Source organism: Dasypus novemcinctus, chromosome 3 (genome assembly GCF_030445035.2).
Source record: "Dasypus novemcinctus isolate mDasNov1 chromosome 3, mDasNov1.1.hap2, whole genome shotgun sequence".
NCBI classification, from domain to species: Eukaryota; Metazoa; Chordata; class Mammalia; order Cingulata; family Dasypodidae; genus Dasypus; species Dasypus novemcinctus.
This window is the reverse complement of record NC_080675.1, coordinates 93,497,859-93,519,954: the sequence shown is the minus strand read 5'-3', so window position 1 is coordinate 93,519,954 and position 22,096 is coordinate 93,497,859. Positions and strand designations below refer to the sequence as shown.

Here is a 22,096-nt window from a genome sequence, read left to right as displayed (position 1 = left end):
ATGGAATTCACAAGTGAAGGATGACTGGGAAAATAAAAGTTCTTTAGAGTAAGCAGATTTAACTAAAGGGACTCAACAGTAGCCATGTGTGTAAAAAAAAAAAAAAAAGGAATTATGAAATGGAAGGTGGAAGAATTAAGATGGGGATAAAAGAACAAACAGGAAAACAAAATCCAGAAGAGCTGTTACAGAACAGATATTAAGTGAAATGGGCATGGGTGATGCTTTCTTATTTCAGATTGCAAAACTGAAACAAGGCAAGACACACTGTTACCAGAGGTCTCCAAGCATTGGGATACCAGTTCTAAGTCTCCTTCTGCAAGAAGTACAGCATCCAGTAAATTCTTGTCCTAATGACAGTTTCAGTTACTCAAATGTCGAAGAAAGATGTGAGAACTACAAAGATTTCTGTGGTAGTTTGAGAGTTCACGTACATCAGAAAAATCATGTCCTTAGAGCAAATTCAATTCTGTGAGTGTGACCCTATTGTAGGTGGAACCTTTTGATTAAATTACTTCATTTAAGGGTCTTTGATTAGATTACTTCTGTGGGCCATGACCCAGGGTGAGTCTTAATCCTCTTACTGGAGTCTTTATAGACAGGATGAGTATGGAGAGACACACAGAGAAAAAAGACCCAGGAGCTCAAAGAGGAACCCATGAAAACTAAGAGATAAAGCCACAGATAGAGCAGCAGAAGCTGAAAGCAACTGAGCCAGAGGAGAAGGCAGAGCCCAGCAGGCTGTGACAGAGGAGTCTAGGATTGCCCGCAGTCGATCTTCAAGGAGAAAGCATTTCCTGAAGATGCCTTGATTAGGACACTCTTCTCAGCTTCAGAACTGTAAACTTGCAAGCCAATAAACTGCCGTTGTAAAAACCAACTCATTTCTGGTATTTTGCCTTGACAGCCTTTAGCAAACTAAAACAATGAGCGATAGAACAATTTGTTGAATGAGTGCAAGTGGAGGGAAGCTTGAGAGAATGAATTCAGAATAATCACAGAGAGCAGATGCTGGTCATGGTCAGATACAATGTTTATAGATTTTAAGAAGTCAGATTTTATAGTGTTCCAAGGAAAAATACCAGGGACACAAAATGTATCTCAAAAGAAACCTCAAAAATTCTCAAACATGAAGATCCAATAGTTTTATCTCAAAGAATCTTACTGAGGAAGAAAAGAAGAGGCTTCCTCAATCAGGAAACAGCTGTACAGGTTGTTTCTGACATGATCACACAATGAACAGAGATGAATGTCAGGTCTCTCACATTAAAAAATGAACCAGGGAAGCGGACTTGGCCCAGTGGATAGGGCATCCGTCTACCACATGGGAGGTCCATGGTTCAAACCCCGGGCCTCCTTGACCCGTGTGCAGCTGGCCCATGCGCAGAGCTGATGTGTGCAAGGAGTGCCGTGCCACGCAGGGGTGTCCCCCGTGTAGGGGAGCCCCACGCGCAAGGAGTGTGCCCCGTAAGGAGAGCCGCCCAGTGCGAAAGAAAGTACAGCCTGTCCAGGAATGGTGCCGCACACATGGAGGGTTGATGCAGCAAGATGACACAACAAAAAGAAACACAGATTCCCGTGCCACTGACAGCAACAGAAGCGGACAAGAGCACACAGCAAATGGACACAGAGAACAGACAATTGGGGGGGGGGGGTGGGTAAGGGGAGAGAAATAAATAAAATAAATCCTTAAAAAAAAAAATTAGAGGTGGAGTGGGCATCACCATCCCAAAATCCTCAGAACTGAGGAATAAAATATGGACTAGAGTAGACTTACTGGTATTCTACTGTAGACTTATTGTGATTATGACAATGGAAGAAATTATATCATTGATGTAGAGACAGTGGCCTCTGGAGGTGCTGAAGGCAGGTAGAGAGAAAAAGAGTTGTAATATGGGGGCATTTTTTGGACTTGGAATTGTCTTGAATGACATTGCAACAACAGATACGAGCCACTTTATATGCTGTCATAATACAGAATTGAATGAGAGTGTAAACTACAATATAAAGTATAATTCATAGTTAGTGACAATGCTCCAAATGTGGTCATCAATTGCAATGAATGCACTGCACTAATAAAAGTAGTTTCTAATGTGGGGAAAGATGGGAGGTGTGGGGAGTGGGGTATATGGGAATCCCTTATATTTTGTATGTAACATTTTGTGTAATCCTAGTATCTTTTAAGAAAATAAAAAATAAATTAAAAAAAAAAAAAAGAACCAAACAAGTAAAGTAAGGGGACTTTATATGAAAACGTTAAAGCAACTTAAAGGTTTAGTTGACTGGAAGCTCAGTTTGATGCAGTAAAGGAATGAGGTTGCCAAAAAAAGAAAATTTTAACGTTAATTATCATTCTTTGAAGGGAAGATCAGGGAATTCGATGACTCCACTGTACCCTGATCTGAGCACTGGGTTCAATTTTGAGAACACTTTTTCCTTTTGTTACATAAGCAAAATTTTTCATTCTAGGAAAATAAGAGAAATTTAAAGGACTTTTTAAAAAGCACACCCATAATTAGACTATGCAGAAATAACCATATTAAATATTTTGGAATATATCCTTTCAGACTAATATACACACATGCTCATACATATCTATCAGTATTTACTAATATATACATATTTATTAATATTTACAAATACATATAGAACTTGCTGAAAAGGTGCAGGTGGTGGAAAACTTGTACTTTATCAGAATTTACTCAAATAAGAGCATATTAAGAAAGTGCTGGGAAGCGGACTTGGCCCAATGGATAGGGTGTCCGCCTACCACATGGGAGGTCCGCAGTTCAAACCCTGGGCCTCCTTGACCCATGTGGAGCTGACCCATGAGCAGTGCTGATGTGCACAAGGAGTGCCGTGCCACGCAGGGGTGTCCCCTGCGTAGGGGAGTCCCAAGCGCAAGGAGTGCGCCCTGTAAGGAGAACCGCCCAGTGTGAAAGAAAGTGCAGCCTGCCCAGGAATGGTGCTGCACACATGGAGAGCTGACGCAACAAGATGACGCAACAAAAAGAAACACAGATTCCCATGCCGCTGACAACAACAGAAGCAGACAAAGAACACACATCAAGTGGACACAGAGAGCTGACAAGTGGGGGCGGGGGAAGGGGAGAGAAATAAATAAAAAACAAATCTTAAAAAAAAAATGCTTTACAAAATTTTCAGACTTTATCGTTTTAAGTCTCTTTCTACATCAATAAATACAGAACATATAGGAATGTTTCATTATTCATAATTGTTGCTTTGCATTCTATTGTGGGTATTTGTCATAATTTATTTCCCAATTCTCTATTATTAAATTTTAAAGTTGCTTCTGAATATTTTTGAATAATAAGCGATGCTATGATAAACACCTTCTACCTACCTTTTTGCCCACTTGACCAATGATTTCCTTCCTGTGGTTGAAATTGCAGGATTAGAAAGTAGTAAAATAGTCTGGCTTTTGATAGTCAATAAAAAGAGTTTTTACCAAACAATCGAAAAACCTAGCAGAAAAATATATATGTTTTATCCTTATGTACAGGCAAAAAGTATGAATAGGCAATTCACAGAAGAAGATAAAAAATGGCCAGTGAACTACGAAAAGATGCTTAACCTCTCTAGCAATAAAGGAAATACAGAACAATGCTGAGGTACTACTTTTCACAAACAGATTGACAAATTCTTCTCTCTTTTTTGCAGTACCAGGGCCAGAGATTAAACTCAGAACCTTGTATGTAGGAAGCCAGCGCTCAACCACTGAGCCACATCAGCTCCCTTCAATAGGATTTTGGTTTGTTTGCTTGGAGTTTTTGTTTTCAGTAGGCACTGGAACCGAACCCAGGTCCTCCCATGTGGGAAAAAGGTGTTTAACCACTTGAGACATATCTGTTCCCCTTGACAAAAACAAAAAAAACAAAAAAACTTAAATGTCAATGAAATCTAGATGTTAATGGTGAAGAAGATGGACATTTCCACACAATGCTGAGGTGAGAGGAAATTGTTAACACATTTTCAGGGATAATTTGGTAGAATTTACCAGACTTATCTACTGAAATTTAAAATGGGCATATGTTATAAGCGAGGTGTCCTAATAGTAGGATTTTATGTCAATAAATTTTAGCACCAATAATAAACTGCTAGAAATCTAAATTTCCATTGGTTTTAAAAGTGAGAACTAAAAATAGTCATTTGATAGGTATTGACATGGAAAGATGTTTAAAAATATCAAGGTGCAGACAATTCATATAATACCATCCCATTTTTGTTAAATAAAAGCTATAAGTGCATGTGAATAAATACGTATTAAGTAAAATAAAATATATACCTGCTTTGGGATTGTGAAGAGGGATCCCTTTCCAAGAAAGGCTTTTCCAGAAGACAAAAACAATTGACCTGCAGCGGCTTTCTGAGAAAATCTAACTGTGTTCTACAGAACAGCAGATAAACAACACCAGGCAATAAACCAGTTTCTGTCCAGGAGAGATAGCTTATCAGGATGGACAAGTAAACCATGCTAATCAGTGCATATTTGCTCCCCACTCTGTAAGAGTTCCTATGTAAAAGGAAAACTTAACAGCAGCCAATCAGAACATTGCCTTACTTGCGTCACATTTGCCCTATATAAGTTCTTCCTTTCTACCTCCTCAGGAATCTTCCTTCTACCTTCTGAATGGGACGCTGCCCAATTCATAAGTTGTTTGATAAAGCTGGGAGATTCTAAATAGCATGAAAAGTTTTTCTCTTAACAGTTTGTTCTGTAGGCATAAAAATATGTTTAATTAAGAAGGATTATTGCCGGAGAGTAAAATTGGCTGGTAGGACTTTCATGTTTTACCTTATATGCTCTGTAATGACTGAAATTTTACACTTTGCTTTGTATGTGGTCCAGCACAAACATATATCTGTACTGACAAAGTACATGAAAGCAAAGAGCATTGGGAGGACTGGGTTCCAGATGGCTGCAGAGGGCTGGGCTGTCTCAGGCACCTTTGGAGCAACCCAAAACAGGCCTCTGGGGTCAATCGGGAAGGTTAACTGAGGCCACAGGCAGATGGGGACCACAGATTCCGTAGGGAAAGGCAGCCGCGTCACAGACCAGAGAAGTCCTCTGGGACTCACCTTGACATGCTTCCCCAGTGCCTGGGCTCTCTTGGGACAGGTTCTAGCTTCTAAGGAAAGGCAAAAGCTACTTCCCATCAGGTCTTGGAACTGGGATAAGTGTAGAAATGCGAATCAGTACAGGCTAAGGCAAAGTTTTCAAGCAGATAAACTTACTCTGTGTTGCTTTTCATCCCTATATCTGAACCTTTTCCATTTCATGAGAGGCCCCTCTGGGATTTTAAGGCTTTTTCACATCCATTTCTTTTCAAACCTCCTATCTGCGGGTCTGAACTGCTTTATTGAAATGTGAATGACTGAACCCAAATCCAAGCTAAGATTTGCATTTTTAAAAAGGACTATTGCTAAACTGAACACATTCTCCCTTTATTCGTAAGTATTTGCTGAGTATATCTAGTGTGAGAAGCACAGATGTAGGTACCTGAGAGAAAAGAGGAGAGGACCTAAAAATTAACAACACCCAGTCTCTGCCCTCAAAAGTATTTTTTGTCCCTCAGGGTGGACAGACAAGCATACCCACACAAAAGATGACAAGGTCTAGGGGAAGTGTTTGCTGTTTGCTGAGAATGGGAGTGGGAATTTGGGAATATGTTAGCTGCTTGTAAATCCAAACCCAGAAACTTTTGATTTGTGGTTTAAAAGACTTCTTGGGTCTGGGACTAGGAGAAGACAACAGAAGGATCTATGACTCTTCAGATGTTTTAAGTGAAACATTTCCAGTAGAGGGAAACATCAGTTTGGAGGCCATCTCAGAGCCTACAGGGAAGCAGAGAGGCCTAACTTCCTGGATCTTTTGAGAACAGCTTCTTGCCCTCTGCTAATTTGACCCTAATCCTGCTCTGTCTCCTTAATCTCATGGAAGACAGGGCCTCAGAGTTTTAACTGCTTCGCCAAGTGTAGTGCAAGTGAGCTGTCTCTGTTACCAGGGTGCCCTGGAGAGATCCTACCAGCTAAATCTTGGGGCTTGGAGTTCACTTAAAGAAGCAGAGACCTGGGTAAATGCAGGACCTCCTCAGTTTCCATAGCTTCCTCACTTGGACCTACAAAACACCAACTAATCCCTGCTTACTTGTTACTAATGGGATCTGGTTGTCTGCTCTGGCAGGATTCTCAATCTGCTTAGAATTAGGGACCTTTATAAGGTTATAAGAACTAGAGACTGAATAAACAAAGGGAGAATGGCCAGACTGTTACCAGATGGCTCTGGTTTCTGGGCTTCTAGGTTCTTGGCTTATGCCACATGAAAGAATTTAAGGCCATACCATAGGGTAGGCAAGGGAGTAAAGCGTTTATTAAGAAAACAAGAGGTGCAATGGACACAACCAATCCAATGTCCACATAGAAGAGGTGGCATTGGATTGGGAAAAGTGGACATAATGGACAAAGGGTATGGGGAAAGGCAGGAAGAGATGAGAGGTGGAGGCGTCTTCGGGACATGGAGCTGCCCTGGATGGTGCTTCAGAGGTAATCACTGGACATTGTAAATCCTCACAGGGCCCACTTGATGGAATAGAGGAGAGTATGGGCCATGATGTGAACCAATGTATATGAGGTGCAGAGGTGCCCAAAGATGTACTTACCAAATCCAATGGATGTGTCATGATGATGGGAACGAGTGTTGTTGGGGGGGGGGGAGAGGGGGGGGTGGGGGGGTGGTGGTTGAATGGGACCTCACACATATATTTTTAATGTAATATTATTACAAAGTCAATAAAAAATAAAAAAATTAAGAAAAAAAAAAAAAAAGAAAACAAGAAAAGTATACTGTCCAAGGCATGGACTACAGGCCTACTGCAGAGTGAGTTGCACAGCTGGGCCCCAGGTCAAGCCTTTTTTAAAACCTTTTAAAAGGTTGCCCCACCTGCCATTTTTCAGGGGGCCAATGGTGAGGTCTTTGAGGATAACCAGGGCTTTCCCTCCCCTTCCAAATGAGATTCTCATGGCCAGGATCTCGCAGTGTCTTTCCAGCAGCCTTCCTCTCAGGAGGTTTCCCAGCGGGGTCTCACAGCCATGTTGTCTGCTAGGACAGTCACCTTCTCTCTTTCACTATACTAACCTGCCTCAACCTCCCCTTCAGAGGGATTACACCTTTTTTTTTTTTTTTTAAGATTTATTTATTTATTTCTCTCCCCCTCCCCCTCCCCCTCCCCCCCCCCCCCCCCCCCCGTTTGTCTGTTCTGTGTCTATTTGCTGTGTCTTCTTTGTCCACTTCTGTTGTTGTCAGCGGCACGGGAATTTGTGTTTCTTTTTGTTGCATCATCTTGTGTCAGCTCTCCGTGTGTGCGGCACCATTCCTGGGCAGGCTGCACTTTCTTTCACGCTGGGCGGCTCTCCTTACAGGGGCACTCCTTGCGCGTGGGGCTCCCCTACGCGGGGGACACCCCTGTGTGGCACGGCACTCCTTGCACACATCAGCATTGTGCATGGGCCAGCTCCACAAGGTCAAGGAGGCCCGGGGTTTGAACCATGGACCTCCCATGTGGTAGATGGACGCCCTAACCACTGGTCCAAGTCTGCCACCTGGGATTACACCTTTATTCTTAAGGGGTGCTGAAGGGCAATGGTCATTCTTCTGTAGCTACTTCCTGCTGTTTAGGGGGAGCAGGCCCTACCTGACAAGATGTAAAACCCTCTAGCTACTCTGTTGAAATTGAGGGAAGATGGGTCTGGCATGAAATCCAAATGGATGAAATCCCACATGACTAATAAGGCATTGATTTTGTACAAGCAAAATAAAGACAGTACTTAAGAGAGCTATTCCTTTATCTTATAGGCATGTTCATTAACTACTTAGATAATTTATCAGGACTTTTAGCATGCTCAATATCCCTCTGCATATGATCTAGAATAGAAAAGATATTATCATATTCATCAGTCACACAGGTACAGCACTTAATACAAGTTGATGCACAAGTTCCTCTTTGAGCTACAGTTAATAGCTCTAGGCTCCAGGCTGGCAATACCATACATATTATCTCTCCATGGGAACAGGCTATAATGCCAATTGTGTTTGTTTAAGTTCTACTTACATCACTCTGGTAGTCATTGCTCTAATTGGTATGTTCTTCACACAGTCAGCATGCTGCAGCACAGTTGATCTTAGAGAGAGATTAGGAAGGTAAGGCTCCAGTGTTTTACTGGCCTGGTGCACAGCATCCTTCAGCACTATGAAACAGAGCCAGTCTGGAGGCAAAGTCCATTGTACATCTGGGCATATTGAGTCATTGCTGGCTGCTGCAGGAGTCTGAAACTGCAACATACTTTCCATCCACTTCAGAAGCATGCTCAGAGATGTAGTAGATACTTTCATTGTTTCAGGGGTCAGTGAGCAACCTAGCCAATAACTCAAATGGAGAGGCACCATGCAGGGTATTTGGGCCTCACTCAAATACACAAGAGAGACAATTCTGAAGTCTATCTCTTTTAATCCTTATACACTTTCTAAACACTTGCATTGCAGTTTATAATATATCAAATGAACTTCATTATTTTAGTACTTGCTTTTTACTTCTATACCTTTACCATGCTGACATTAATTAACAAGTATTTTACTTTAGCAATACAGGAAAAACAGCCTTCTCTGCTATTTTATGAAAACCTAAGATTCCCAATGGAGTCAAGTTTATCTTTCCTCACCACCACTTTAATATGCAGATTGAGGTGGCCTCTGACAATTTTCCTGTTTTGAAGTGGTTTTTTGTTATTAATATCAATTTAGATTTCTAATTAATAATGGCTTAGTGGAATTAGCCATTTAAATACTTCAGTTTAGACAATATGTTTACAAACTTCTTATAATTAACCATAGCCATGTAGACTAGTTACTTTACCTTTAAATAAGCTTATTAAATTACAAATAGCAACCAATGAAATTTACTTTATCTTAATTTCATTAAACATGAACTTACAACTTTCATCACCTTAAAGATTTAATACATATAGTGTTAATTTATTTAGCTGGTTTCCTATAAATCTAGGGAGATAACATCCAAGCTAAATAAAATTGAAACATATATAGTTTATGCAAGGAGTGTTCTTTTTCCTTCCTATACACAAGTCTAAAACCTCTTTAATAAAATTCTTGAACTGTGAATAATCTTAAAAGCATACTGACTGCTTGCTTTGGAATATATTATAATTGTTTGATCTGTTTTAATTATAATTTAGAAAAGATCTTTCCATACTTTTCAAGGACTTTTCCTTTACTTACTGAAAATTGGTAATAGGATTATTAACCACCCTTATTTCAAGCTGCTAAAAGGTTTAAATTGGGAATTATCGGACAAATTGATTTTTTTTTTTCATTCCCCCCTCCCTCCATTGTCTGCTTTCTATGTCCATTCGCTGTGTGTTCTTTTGTGTTTGCTTGTATTTTCATTAGGCAGCTCCAGGAACCAATCCTGGGACCTTCCAGAGTGGGAGAGAAGCAATCATTCTCTTGCGCCACCTCAGCTCCCTGATCTGCTGCATCTCTTATTCTCTCTCCTCTGTGTCTCTTTTTGTTGCATCATCTTGCTGCACCAGCTCTCTGCGTGGGCCAGCACCCTGAACAGGCCAGCACTCCGCGTGGCCCAGCTCGCCACATGGGCAAGCTTGCCTTCACCAGGAGGCCCTGGACATCGAACTCTGGACCTGCTATATGGTAGATGGGAGCCCAATTGCTTGAGCCACATCTCCTTCCCCCAAACCGATTTAATTCCCCAGCCTAGAAGATATAGTTTTAATCTGCCACACCTAGGCTCTCCCCCATGACTCTTGCAAAGAGAAGGCCCTGGGACCTCAGTAGGTCAAAGAGCTTAGGAAAATCTTTTCCCCTTTCCCAATACTTTCTGTATTCAGATTTCCTTTTTCTTTTTTTAAAGATTTATTTATTTATTTATTTATTTCTCTCCCCCCCCCCCACCCCAGTTGTCTGTTCTCTGTGTCTATTTGCCATGTCTTCTTTGTCCACTTCTGTTGTTGTCAGTGGCACGGCAATCTGTGTTTCTTTTTGTTGCGTCATCTTGTTGTGTCAGCTCTCCATGTGTGCAGCACCATTCTTGGGCAGGCTGCACTTTCTTTCGCTCTGGGCGGCTCTCCTTACAGGATACTCTCCTTGCGCGTGGGGATCCCCTATGCAGGGAACACCCCTACGTGGCAGGGCACTCCTTGCTCGCATCAGCACTGTGTGTGGGCCAGTTCCACACAGGTCAAGGAGGCCAGGGGTTTAAACCACGGGCCTCCCATGTGGTAGATGGATGCCCTAACCACTGGGCCAAGTCTGCCACCTCAGATTTCTATATGACTTTTCCATCATACTTGGCCTCTTTTGGGCTCCAGAAATATTCATTCACATATATAATCATATATTTAATTTTTAACAATTTGAATAGAGCTCTTTTAAGAATTTTCATTTGTTAATTTGATTTTACCATCCTGATGTGTGAAGAAAAACACTGAGCAAATAGACAGATATAAATAGTTAGACAGTTACTTGTTATTTTCACTCTCTTAAAAAATAAGTTTAGGGGAAACGGACTTTGGCCCAGTGGTTAGGGCGTCCGTCTACCATATGGGAGGTCCGCGGTTCAAGCCCCGGGCCTCCTTGACCCGTGTGGAGCTGGCCCAAGCGCAGTGCTGATGCGCGCAAGGAGTGCCGTGCTACACAGGGGTGTCCCCCGCGTAGGGGAGCCCCACGCGCAAGGAGTGCACCCATAAGGAGAGCCGCCCAGCGCGAAGGAGGGAGCAGCCTGCTGAGGAATGGCGCCGCCCACACTTCCCGTGCCGCTGACGACAACAGAAGCGGACAAAGAAACAAGACACAGAAAACAGACAACCGGGGGAGGGGAATTAAATAAATAAAAATAAATCTTTAAAAAAAAAAAAATAAGTTTAACTGTAAAATAACATTTAAAAGATCTTTTTGAAGGCTATTTCTAATTACTCTAATTTGCACTGTGACCATGCAGTTCTGCAAAAGAATTTAATTCTTTTTAATTATTGGCTTATAACCAAATTCTTACCAATGCCTTAAAATACAATTTACAACATTTTCCTTTAATTCAGAGCTTTGCTTATTTCCCATTTTGACTTTGACAGACCTTGGATGAGAAACACTAATTCCAGTGTAAACTCACTGAGGTCATTGAAGTCTCAGGGAAACCTGGTTTTTCTCATGACTTGCTGCTTTGGGGAACATCAGTGCTCAAGGTGGGAGGCCCCTCTCCCCAGTCCTCGGGTGCTGGACTGGAAGAGTGGACTTCCAATTCTGAGGATAGAGAATTCTGCCAGGCAGCAATTTAGTCCAAATCTGTAGTCACAAGAGAAAGCAGGGTCATTAATACCAGTGGAAGGACAAGAGACAGAGGTGTCTTAAATTCACCTTCCCCTGAGCCATGGAGTGCAAAAACTGTCTTGAAACAACTATAACAAAGGCAAGGAGTGAGGCTAAACCTGAAATAACCATAAACAATGGCAGACTCAGTTTAGAGTTATCATCATAATAGCTGACGTCTAAGGGTGAAGTAAAGCTAGTAAGATAGTCACAAAATAACCATACTCAAAGGTAAGTTTAGTTTATAATAGCAAGCATAAGCAAAGGTATGGTTAGACCTGAAGTAACCATAAACAAAGGTAAATTAGTCTAAGATTATCATCACAGGAGTAGGTTCTAGGCTAAATCTACCCAGTTATAGCAATTTCAGATATTATCCTTCTGCTGTTTTATAATATAAAGGCATCTATATAATGATCTTCACTCTTAGTTAGAGTTTCTAGTAAGTTTTTACTTTAGAGAAATTTGGCAACTTGGTTTATAAATTAAGCAACTAAAACAATTTTATTAGTAACAACATTGCTAAATTTTACCACTTTTCTAGCAGGTGAATTTCTCTTACACATCAAATTCAATTGCAAGATAGTATTGATATTTAAAGACTCAATGTAAGGTTACCTTTCACTGTTATCCAAAATCTGATTTATGAGTTTCTAGGTATGAGCAGACTAACAAAGTTAAAGGAAGCACAGATTAGAACAGAAGAGAGAATTTTACACACTTAGCTTAGTTTAGGGAAAGGCCTGCCTGTAGAATAACCTGAAAGCAAAGCTTACAGTGTATGTTCATGGCAGAAACCTCATGCTGTACCTTTCAGCTTTGTTCCTCCAGGAAAATCCCTGAGCAGCTGCTAAGTACAGAACTAAGGGGTCCAGAAAGACATGTTCCCAACAAGACATGAATTGGGGCTGCATCCCATTAGTTACCCCCAGGCAAGTGCAAGGCTTTTACACTGGAAGGATTGGAGTATTACAAGGGAATAGGCAGGGAGCTAGGAATAGTCAAGAACCTTTTAATCTTAACTGATGGCAATTAAGGTTCCTTATTCTTCAGGGCAGAGGTTTAGTAAATGGCCTAGAACACGATCCCCCCCATTCACTCCCTTCATTAGGCCCTACCAAGGCTAGAGAGGTCTAGAGTGCAAGGAAGAAACCTCCCTTCCTCTCAGGAGGGTTCCAGGCAGGCTCTCAAGGCCATGTGTCTACCGGCCCAGCTACCTTCCTCCTTTCACTATCCTAAGCTGCTGCAAGACCATATATGAACATGAGAACTCTGACCCACAAACTCTGCAGCAACCAGAGAAGGAAAACAAACCACAAGCTCTGCATCAATTGGCCCAGGTGATCGGGATTTGGTTATGACTGCCAACTTCCTTATTCACCGGAGAAATCCAAGTATGCTCCCCAGATCAATCACATAAGATTGCCCCACTTCTAGTTAGTTCACCTCCAGCATCCCCACACCAACAATTTCCAAGCAGAGCATACCTGAATCTTCCTTTATTTTTTCCTTTCTCACTATAAAGCTTGTCCACTCCCATGCCTGCCTTCATCTGTCAAACATAATAAGTGATAGTAGTTCATTCCTTTGCTATAGCAAGCGCTAAACAAATACCCTTCGTTCTCTTCTAGGTGGTCTTTTTTATTTTTTTAAGATTTATTTTTTATTTATTTCTCTTCCCTTCCCCCTTCTCCCCCGCTCCCCCACCCCCATTGTCTGCTCTCTGTGTCCATTCGCTGTGTGTTCTTCTGTGTCTGCTTCTATTCTAGTCAGCAGCACCAGGAATCTATGTCTCTTTTTGTTGCGTCATCTTGCTGTCCATGTGAGTGTTGCCACTCCTGGGTGGGCTGTGCTTTTCTCGTGCAGGGCGGCTCTCCTTGCATGGGGGCTCCCCTACACAGGGGACACCCCTGCTTGGCAGGGCACTCCTTGCACCCATAAGCACTGCAAGTGGGCCAGCTCCACATGGGTCAGGAGGCCCTGGGTTTGAACACTGGACCCTCCCATGTAGTAGGTGGACACTCTGTCAGTTGAGCCAAATCTGCTTCCCTGAGTGGTCTTAATTACACAGAACTCCACATAGTTCTCATAGGTATGTATGTGTCTTTCTGACTATTTCCATTTGGAGCACAGGTGTTAATTCAGGGAAAGTGAATGCTGCAGTGCTAGAGGCCCAAGAGGACAGGAAACAAGATCTGGAGCTTCTGAAGACATCGAAAAGTTTGGCTTGCATGGATGTGAACCATAGGCCTAGATGCTGCTAGTCAAGCATTCGAGGCAGTGTTTGGATACCAAGACTTCAGACTAAGAGCTATTATATATTAAAAAGATATGGGAAGCAGAAGTGGCTCAGGTGACTGAACTCCCGCCTACCACACAGGAGGTCCTTAGTTTAGTTCCTGATGCCTCCTAAAGAAGACAGTGGGCTGGCATGATGGGCAGGGGCAGCAAGCTGACACAAAAAGATGATGCAACAAGAGACACAAGAAGAAAAACATAATGAGAGACACAACAAAGCAGGGAGCAGAGGTTCTGGTGCCTCTTAAAGAAAATGAGCAAGGTAATGAACTGACATGACAGGCAGGTGCAACAAGAGAGACAAGAAGAAAAAACAATGAGAGATACAACAAAGCAGGGAATGGAGGTGTCTCAAATGATTAGGCACCTCTGCCCCACATCAGAGGTCCTGGGTTCAGTTCTCAGGCCCTCCTAAAGACACAGCACACAGCAAAGTGTAAACAATGAAGGGGTGGGGAGAAATAAATTAATAAATCATATCTAAAAAAAAAAAAGATATACTTCCAGTTCAACAGAGCCAGAACAGGGGAAGGGATACATTTAGTGGAAAGAGAAAAAACTTTATAGTCAAGCTGCTTTTTTAAAAATATATATATATTTATTTTTATTTATTACTTTCCCCTTCCCCCCATTGTCTGCTGTGCCTATTCACTGTGTGTTCTTCTGTGTCCACTTGCATTATCTTGCAGTACTGGGAAACTGCGTCTCTTTTTTGTTGCATTATCTTGTTGCATCAGCTCTCCGTGTGTGTGGCACCACTCCTGGATGGGCTGTGCTTTTTTCACGTGGGACAGCCATCCTTGCAGGGAACATTCCTTGCACATGGGGGACCCCCACACAGGGACACTCTTGTGTGGCAGGGCACTCCTTGCGTGCAGCAGCAGTACACATGGGCCAGCTTACCACATGGGTCAGGAGGCCCTGGGGATTGAACCCTGGCCTCTCCATATGGTGGACAAATGCTCTATCAGTTGAGCCATATTCACTTCCCTCAAGGTGCTTTTTGGTCACAATAAATGAAGATCTTCTCAAACTAGTGCTATAAAAAGGGAGCTTTATTTATGGGTGCAGGCAACTTCTCCAGAGAAACAGAACCAACAGCATATACATAAGATTTATTTCTTTAGTATAGTAGGTTTATTATAAGGAATTGGCTCACATGACTGTGGGAGCTGGCAACAGGAATGCCATACAGCAGGTCAGAGGCCAGAAATTCAAGGAGTAGTGATGTTCAAGTCAGTAGTCTGAGTCTATATGGGCAACCAGAGAGGGATGGAAAGTGCGGTTTCAAGGCACAATTCCTTCTGAATCTTGACACTCCAACTGTTTGGATGAAGCCCACTCACATTGCTGAGGTCATCTACATAACATCACTGCTTGTACATGCTAATCTATAAACAAAATACCTCCACAGTAACAACTCGGCCAAAGTTTGAACAAATAACTGGATACCATAGCCTAGCCAAATTGACACATAAAATTAACCATCACAGCCCTTCACTCTGTCTCTCTACAGCTCGATGGGCTCTCCTATCTCTTTCTCTATTTTTCCTTTAGATATCAAGTCCATTCTCCTTGATGGGCAGACTGACTCCTTCCTCTCCTCATCATGGCCTTCAAAATGGCCATGGTAGTTCCTGAAGTCAGGGAGAGGGTAGAAGAGATGTGATGTGGAGGCATTATCTGGACTTGGAGTTGTCCTAAATGGTATTGCAGGGACAGATACTGGACTTTATATATCCTACCATAGCAACTGAATGTACTGGGGGAGACTGTAAACTACCATGTAAACTGTAATCCATGCAGTGCAGCAGTGCTCCAAAATGTATTTACCAAATGCAATGAATGTACCACGATGATGAAAGAGGTTGTTGTTGTAGGGGGCATATGGGGCCCTCTTATATATTTTAATGTAAGTTTTTTGTGATCTATGCATCTTTAAAAAAAAAAAAAGACAATTAAAAAAAAATGGCCACATCAGCCTCCAAGCCTGCTTGCACTTCTGGGGAGGTAACTTCACCATTTTCTGATACAGTATCTGTGTCTCTTAGATCAAATTCACAAATGAAGAGATATTTCTTTGTACAGGCCACACAAGTCACACACAGGTCACTGGCAGGGCAATGGATTCACCTTTGGTCAGATATCCATCCATAGACTAATTGTCTGGGATTGAGGGAACATGACCATGTCTTACACAAGGATGTGACCATTGTTTTGTCTTATGATCATGTTCTATTACAGAAAAGAATATTCTTAAATAATACAGAGACTATATACCCCCACCACAATCATTACAAATGTACACGAAGGGAAAACAATGATTAAAGGAGATGGCGGCAGATTGAAAAATAAAAAGGTTTTTACTAGAAAATTTCCTGGAAAATGTAGAAAGAGAGAAGGTTCATGTAGAAGGGACAAGGAAGGACTTGATAGCAAGATTATTTTCAGGATCAATGAGGAATTGAGGACCAATCGGTCAGCACTTCTAATAAGATTCAGGCTGCATAGCCCTCCAGGTAATTTTAATGTGGATGGGACTTAGAGATCATCAAGTCCAGTATTGTCACACTTCAGATGACAGCACTAAAGGCCAAAGAGGCCAGTGACACAGCTGTGGATGCAGAGTTTTTAGAAGCAAGGCCAAAGCGTTGTGCCTCTCCTGAAATCCAGTGTTCCTTCTAATGTAGGCTGCTCAGGATCACTTAGCTAGTTCATCTTTTGCTAAGGCAGGTGATCTCTTTCTAATACTGGGCTTTATAAAATGGATGCATAGAGGAGAAGAGGAAGAAGAATCAGTCCTTCCTCAGTGGTCTATATTGGAGGACAGTCTGCTCCACAGCACTGTCCTCAGCCTCTTTCCTAAAATGGTTTGAGCCCTGGCCCACACATCCCTAAGGACCCCCAACACCATGTCATTCCTCAGAGTATATATGAAGGGGTTGAGGAAAGGAGCCACCACACTGCTCAGTAATGAGGGGATCTTGTGGATTTCCAGATATTCCTTCTGTGACGGGGTCACATAGATAAACACAGTGATGCCACCGGAAATCACCACGATAGTCAGGTGGGAAGCACAGGTGTTGAAGGCCTTCTTCCTTCCACTCGCAGAAGGGATGCGCACTATGGTCAAGATGATGCACGTATAAGAATAGGCCACAATGACTATGCAGCAGAGGATGACTGTAGATGAAAGCATAAAATCCATCAGCTCAATGGCAGTGGTGTCTGCACAAGCCAGGGCCAGCAAGGGCCCACTGTCACAGAAGAAGTGGTTAATGATGTTGGAGCCACAGAAGGGCAGTTGGGAGATGAAGATGGTTGGAAAGAGGACAGATAGGAAGCCTCCCATCCAAGAGAATACAACCGTCCCAATACAGACCAAAGGTCTCATGATGGTGCTATACCGCAGTGGGTAGCAGATGGCAGCATAGCGGTCATAGGACATGACTGTTAGCAGGAGAAACTCCACAGTGCCCAGGAAGAAGTAGAAGTAGCACTGGGTGATGCACCCAGCAAAGGAGATGGTTTTATCCCCAGATGCTAAGTTGGCCAACACTTTTGGGGAAATGACTGAGGTGAAGAGGATGTCCAAGACTGAGAGGTTGCCCAGGAAGAAGTACATGGGGATGTGGAGGCGGGAGTAGGACAGCACAATGGAGATGATGAGCAGATTTCCCAGGAGGGTCAGCAGGAACATGGGCAAGAGCAGCACCAGGAACATCAGTTCCACCTCCCTGCTCAGGGGAAAGCCCAGCAAAATAAACTCTGCTGCCACTGCAGTACGATTCTCCATGGGCCTGTTGGGACGGGCTCAACTCCCCTAATGAAATAAAGGGAGAAAATACTTAGGAGAATATTCAACATACGAAAACCCATGGATGTCCATCAGGAAAATATGAAAGTGGAATGTGATTAATGGAAATTAGATATGTAATCCAAATTAAGGGTTTTAAATTATTTGCCCATCAAATTGGAAAATGTCTTTAAAAATTAAAATGTCGACTGTTAGCAAGAGTACTGAGTCCTACACTCTTACATTGTTCATACAAACTTGCTAAAAGATAATTTAGCATTTTCTACCAAAAACCTTTTTTTAATACATGCTTTTATTTTTAAAGAAGCTTTAGGTTACATAAATTTTACATAAAAAATATAGGGGATTTCCATATGCCCCACCCTTTCCCCCTCCTACACTTTCCCCCATTAACAAAATCTTTCATTAGTGTGGTACGTTTGTTACAATTGATGGACATATATTGAATTGCTATTAACCATAAACTACAGTTTACATTATACTTTATACTTTGCACTGCACAATTTTATAGGTTTTGACAAAATGTATAATGACCTGTATCCATCACTACAATGTCATGCTGGACAATTCCAATGTCCCAAAAATGCCCCATATTACACCTATTCTTCCCTGTTCCTCCTCTCAGAACCTCTGGTGGCCATTGCCTTTATATCAATGACTCAAGTTCTTCCATTGCTAGAATAATAATAAGTCTAGGAAAGTGGATGTGACTCGAATGGTTTAGCACCTGCTTCCCACATGGGAAGACCCAGGTTCGGTTCCCAGAGCCTCCTAAAATCAAAAACAAACAGCAAGCAAACAAATGAAAAAGAACCAATTCAGGGGAGCCAATGTGGCTCAATGGTTGAGTTCCCACTTAAGAGATCTCAGGTTTAATCCCCAGCCCTGGCACCTCAAAAAAAATTGTAAGTCCATTTTAGTACATAGTTGCATTCCCCCTTTATGTTTGTTCATTCCTCAGTCTTGAGGATTTGGGAATGGTGATACCCACTCTGTTTCTGATTAAGTGGAGGCTTAGATCCCTTGGGGCAGATGGATGGAAATGTCTTGCTTGCAGTTGTAGATACTCTCTGTTTTGGAGGATAGGTGTTGTCCATCATCATTCTTTTGTTAGTTACCCTGGGCAAATCCAATGAACTGGAGAGGAGGTGTTGCAACTCTGCTTAGATTCAGGGCTTAACTGGCATATGAACAGACTGAAGAAAGTCTCTGGGACATATATTTAATGAGTGTAGTGCTAATTATAGGTTCAAATAGAAGGGGCAGAAGAGTCATGTGTAGGGAAATTATAAATGATTCTAACTCTGTTATATTGAGGAGCATATATTCTAAAGTAATGCCCACTGACAGGGCACCAAATTCCTGAGATTGTCTGCCCTGCCTATAATGTTTAGATGTCCCTAGAGATCTCAAGAACCCTGCTGTTTGAGTCACTGTTTACTGTGGCAATGAGAGCCTGCTGAGATGTGCATAGGAGTAACCTCTGGAATGACCTCCAGACTCACTTTGAAATCCCTTAGTCCTAAAAACGCATTTGTATTTAATGTTTCCCCATTTTGGTCGAGGTCTTTTTCCAAATGCAGCGCTAGCTGGCATTGGGTAATAATCCCTCAGTGCTAGGGAGGCTCATCCCTAAGAGCCATGTACCATGCCAGGGACTATCGAAAACCTTAAAATGAAGCAAATTCTTTCACACAGAAATCCTACTTTTATCTTGAGGAAATAGTCATCGATATGTTAAAAAGATTTTGCCACAAGAATATTCACTACAGAATTCCTTATAATACTGAAAAATTGGCAACAAAGTAAATGTGCAAAAATGGGGATAGAGTAAATAAATTATGATACATTCAAAAATAATATTTCATGCATCTATTAAAACATATTTTACAATACTGATAAAATATTCACAAGGTATTGTTATTGTTTTTATAAAACAAGTTATAAACTAGTAGCATCATTATGATCCCATTTTGAGGGGGAAAATGTAAATCAGGAAAGGTCATAGTATAGCCAAGACATTGCTGAAGAACAAACCAGGGGAATTTTCACTGGCAGATATCAAGACTTATAAAACTAGAGTGATAATGGCAATATGGTATTGGCACAAATATAGACAAAATGACCAATGGAAAAAAATAGAGAGCCAAGAAAGTGACCCGCACAAATATGAAACAGTGTATATGCCAGAGGTGGAAAGAAGATGGAACACTGGCTTTCGTTATGAAAAACAAAATGAAATAGGATTTTCTACCTCACGTCAGACACTAATATCTAATCCAGATAGACAAAAAGGTTAAAGGTAGAAAACAAAACTTTTAAAACTTAAAAAATAATGGAAATTACTGTTTTTTAGCCTTGGGGCAGAAAGTATTTATTGAAGAAGAGAAAATTAGTGTTAAATAAAAAAGTAAAGATTTATAAATTAAGAAATTTTTAAAATCTGTTTATTAGAAGACCCCAAAAAGAAAGTTAAAGGTAAATCACAAAGGGTGAGAGTATATTTTAGACACAGAAAATGGACAAAATGTAGATTATCACATCTCAATAAGAAATAGGTCAGCAATACAATACAAAAATGTGCCAAACTCAGAAGCATTACTGTGAAATTAATTACATTGAAGAGGAAAGATACAAAAAGATGCTTGATCTTATTAGTAATTAGGGAGATGCAAATTAAGACAATAAGATACCATTTTATATCCATTATATTGACAAGAAAACAGAAATATATCAACAAGTATCAGAGAAGAAGTGGATCCATAAAAGTTCTCTTACATTGCTGGTGGGAATGTAAATTCATATGATTGGTTTGGAAAGTAATTTGTCATTACCTTTGAAAGGCGAACATTCATATATTCTCTCACACAATAACTTTATTCCTATGTAGAGAATGTTCACAGCAGCAAAAAAAGAAAAAAAAACAAGAGAAGAATATTTTTTCAAAAAGCAATGTCCAAAGACTCAAGAAAAAAATAAATTGTGTTATGATCACATAATGGGATTTTATACAAAATGAAATGAATGAACTACTGCTCAAAAATGAGGATGAATCTTAGAAACATTAGAAAAAGGTATCACTAGAGGACTACATATAATAAAATTTGAAAACTGCTGTTTAAAAGCAAGCAAAACTAAGTAATAAAGTATTTTATTAGGTATCATATACATACAATAGCATATAATTATAAAAGAAAGGGATATGAAAAGATCTTAACTTCATTAGTCATTAGGGAAATGCAAATAGAAACCACAATAAGATATCACTTCATGCCCACCACCAAAGCTATAATTTTTTTAAAAAGGAAAATAATAAGGGTGTGGAAAAATTGGAACCCCTGTGCATTGCTGGTGGGAATGTAAAATGGTTCAGCCGCTGTGGAAAACAATTTGGTGGTTCCTCAATAAGTTAAACATTGAATTGCCATATGACCTGGCAATCCACACCTAGGTTCATGCCCAAAAGAATTGAAAACCGGACCTCAGATACTTGAACATCCATGTTCATAGCAGCATATTCACAATAACAAAATAGTGGAAGCAACCCAAGTGTCCATTGACAGATGAATGGATAGAAAAAAATGTGGTATATACATAAAGAGGAATGACATTCTGAATATAGTAAAACATGGATGAACTTTGAAAACATCGTGTTGAGTGAAATAAGCTGCAAAAGGATTATAATTATATGATTTTAGTATGTGCAATTACTAGAATAAGCTAATTCATAGAGACATGAAGTTTATTAGAAGTTACCAGGGGCCAGGGAGGGCAGGAATGTAGAGTTATTGTTTAATAAGTAGTACAGAAATTCTATCTGGAATGATGAAGAAGTTTGGAAACAGATAAGGTAATAATGTGATAGTTGAACAACATTGTGAATGTAATCAATGCCACTGAATTGTACACTTAAAAAGGGATAAATTAGAAATTTTATGTTAATATATTTTGCCACAATAATCTATTTTTAAAAAGGAAGGAATAATAAATGCAAAGTTCAGAACAGGGTTTCCTTCCAGGGTGGGGAAGCAGGAGATGCTTCATTATATTATAACACCCTGTCATTATATTTTTTAAAAATGTATGTCATTTGTATATATAGTTAGAGTCAGCCTAAAAGAAAAAAGATATATATAATTATAATTTGACTGTGGTTTCGTGGGGTGAGGGGAATAACGTACGTGAACAATCTCAGGGTCTGCGATTGCTCAAAGTCTCTGAAGACAAATAGGAAAGTGCCTACTCTTGAACAGCTCTATCTTAAAGAGATGAGATGAAACCTGAGTTCAGGGATATCACAGAAAGCTGAGGAAAATTGAAGGAGAGCAAAGTTTCTTTCGTACTATTATTTTGGACAGCAAACCAAATGCCAAGGAAATGTGTAGATTCCAGGATCAAGGTCATATGGGACTCAGGAAAATAGGAGAATTTGTTCAGGTCCGGATAGAAGGGGCAACATCCTAACTAGGGACGAAGAAATCTGTCAATTGGACTAGAGTCAAAGAATAAACTAGTAAGGAAAGAGGACTTCACAAATCCTCAAGATCAAATTAACCTCTGCCTCTTAA

At 40.8% G+C, this 22,096-nt stretch overlaps 1 protein-coding gene across 1 annotated transcript; it reads right to left on the bottom strand.

Annotated features, from left to right (window-relative positions):
• Positions 1 to 16,517: 16,517 nt before the first annotated feature.
• Positions 16,518 to 17,435, bottom strand: LOC101433128 (olfactory receptor 6J1). The gene has a single exon (XM_012518042.2). The coding sequence runs from the start codon at positions 17,433 to 17,435 to the stop codon at positions 16,518 to 16,520; it is 918 nt and encodes a 305-aa protein (XP_012373496.2).
• Positions 17,436 to 22,096: the final 4,661 nt, after the last annotated feature.

Coding starts and splice junctions, on each gene's coding strand:
- LOC101433128 (XM_012518042.2), bottom strand. CDS start 17,435: ATGTTCCTGGTGCTGCTCTTGCCCATGTTCCTGCTGACCCTCCTGGGA.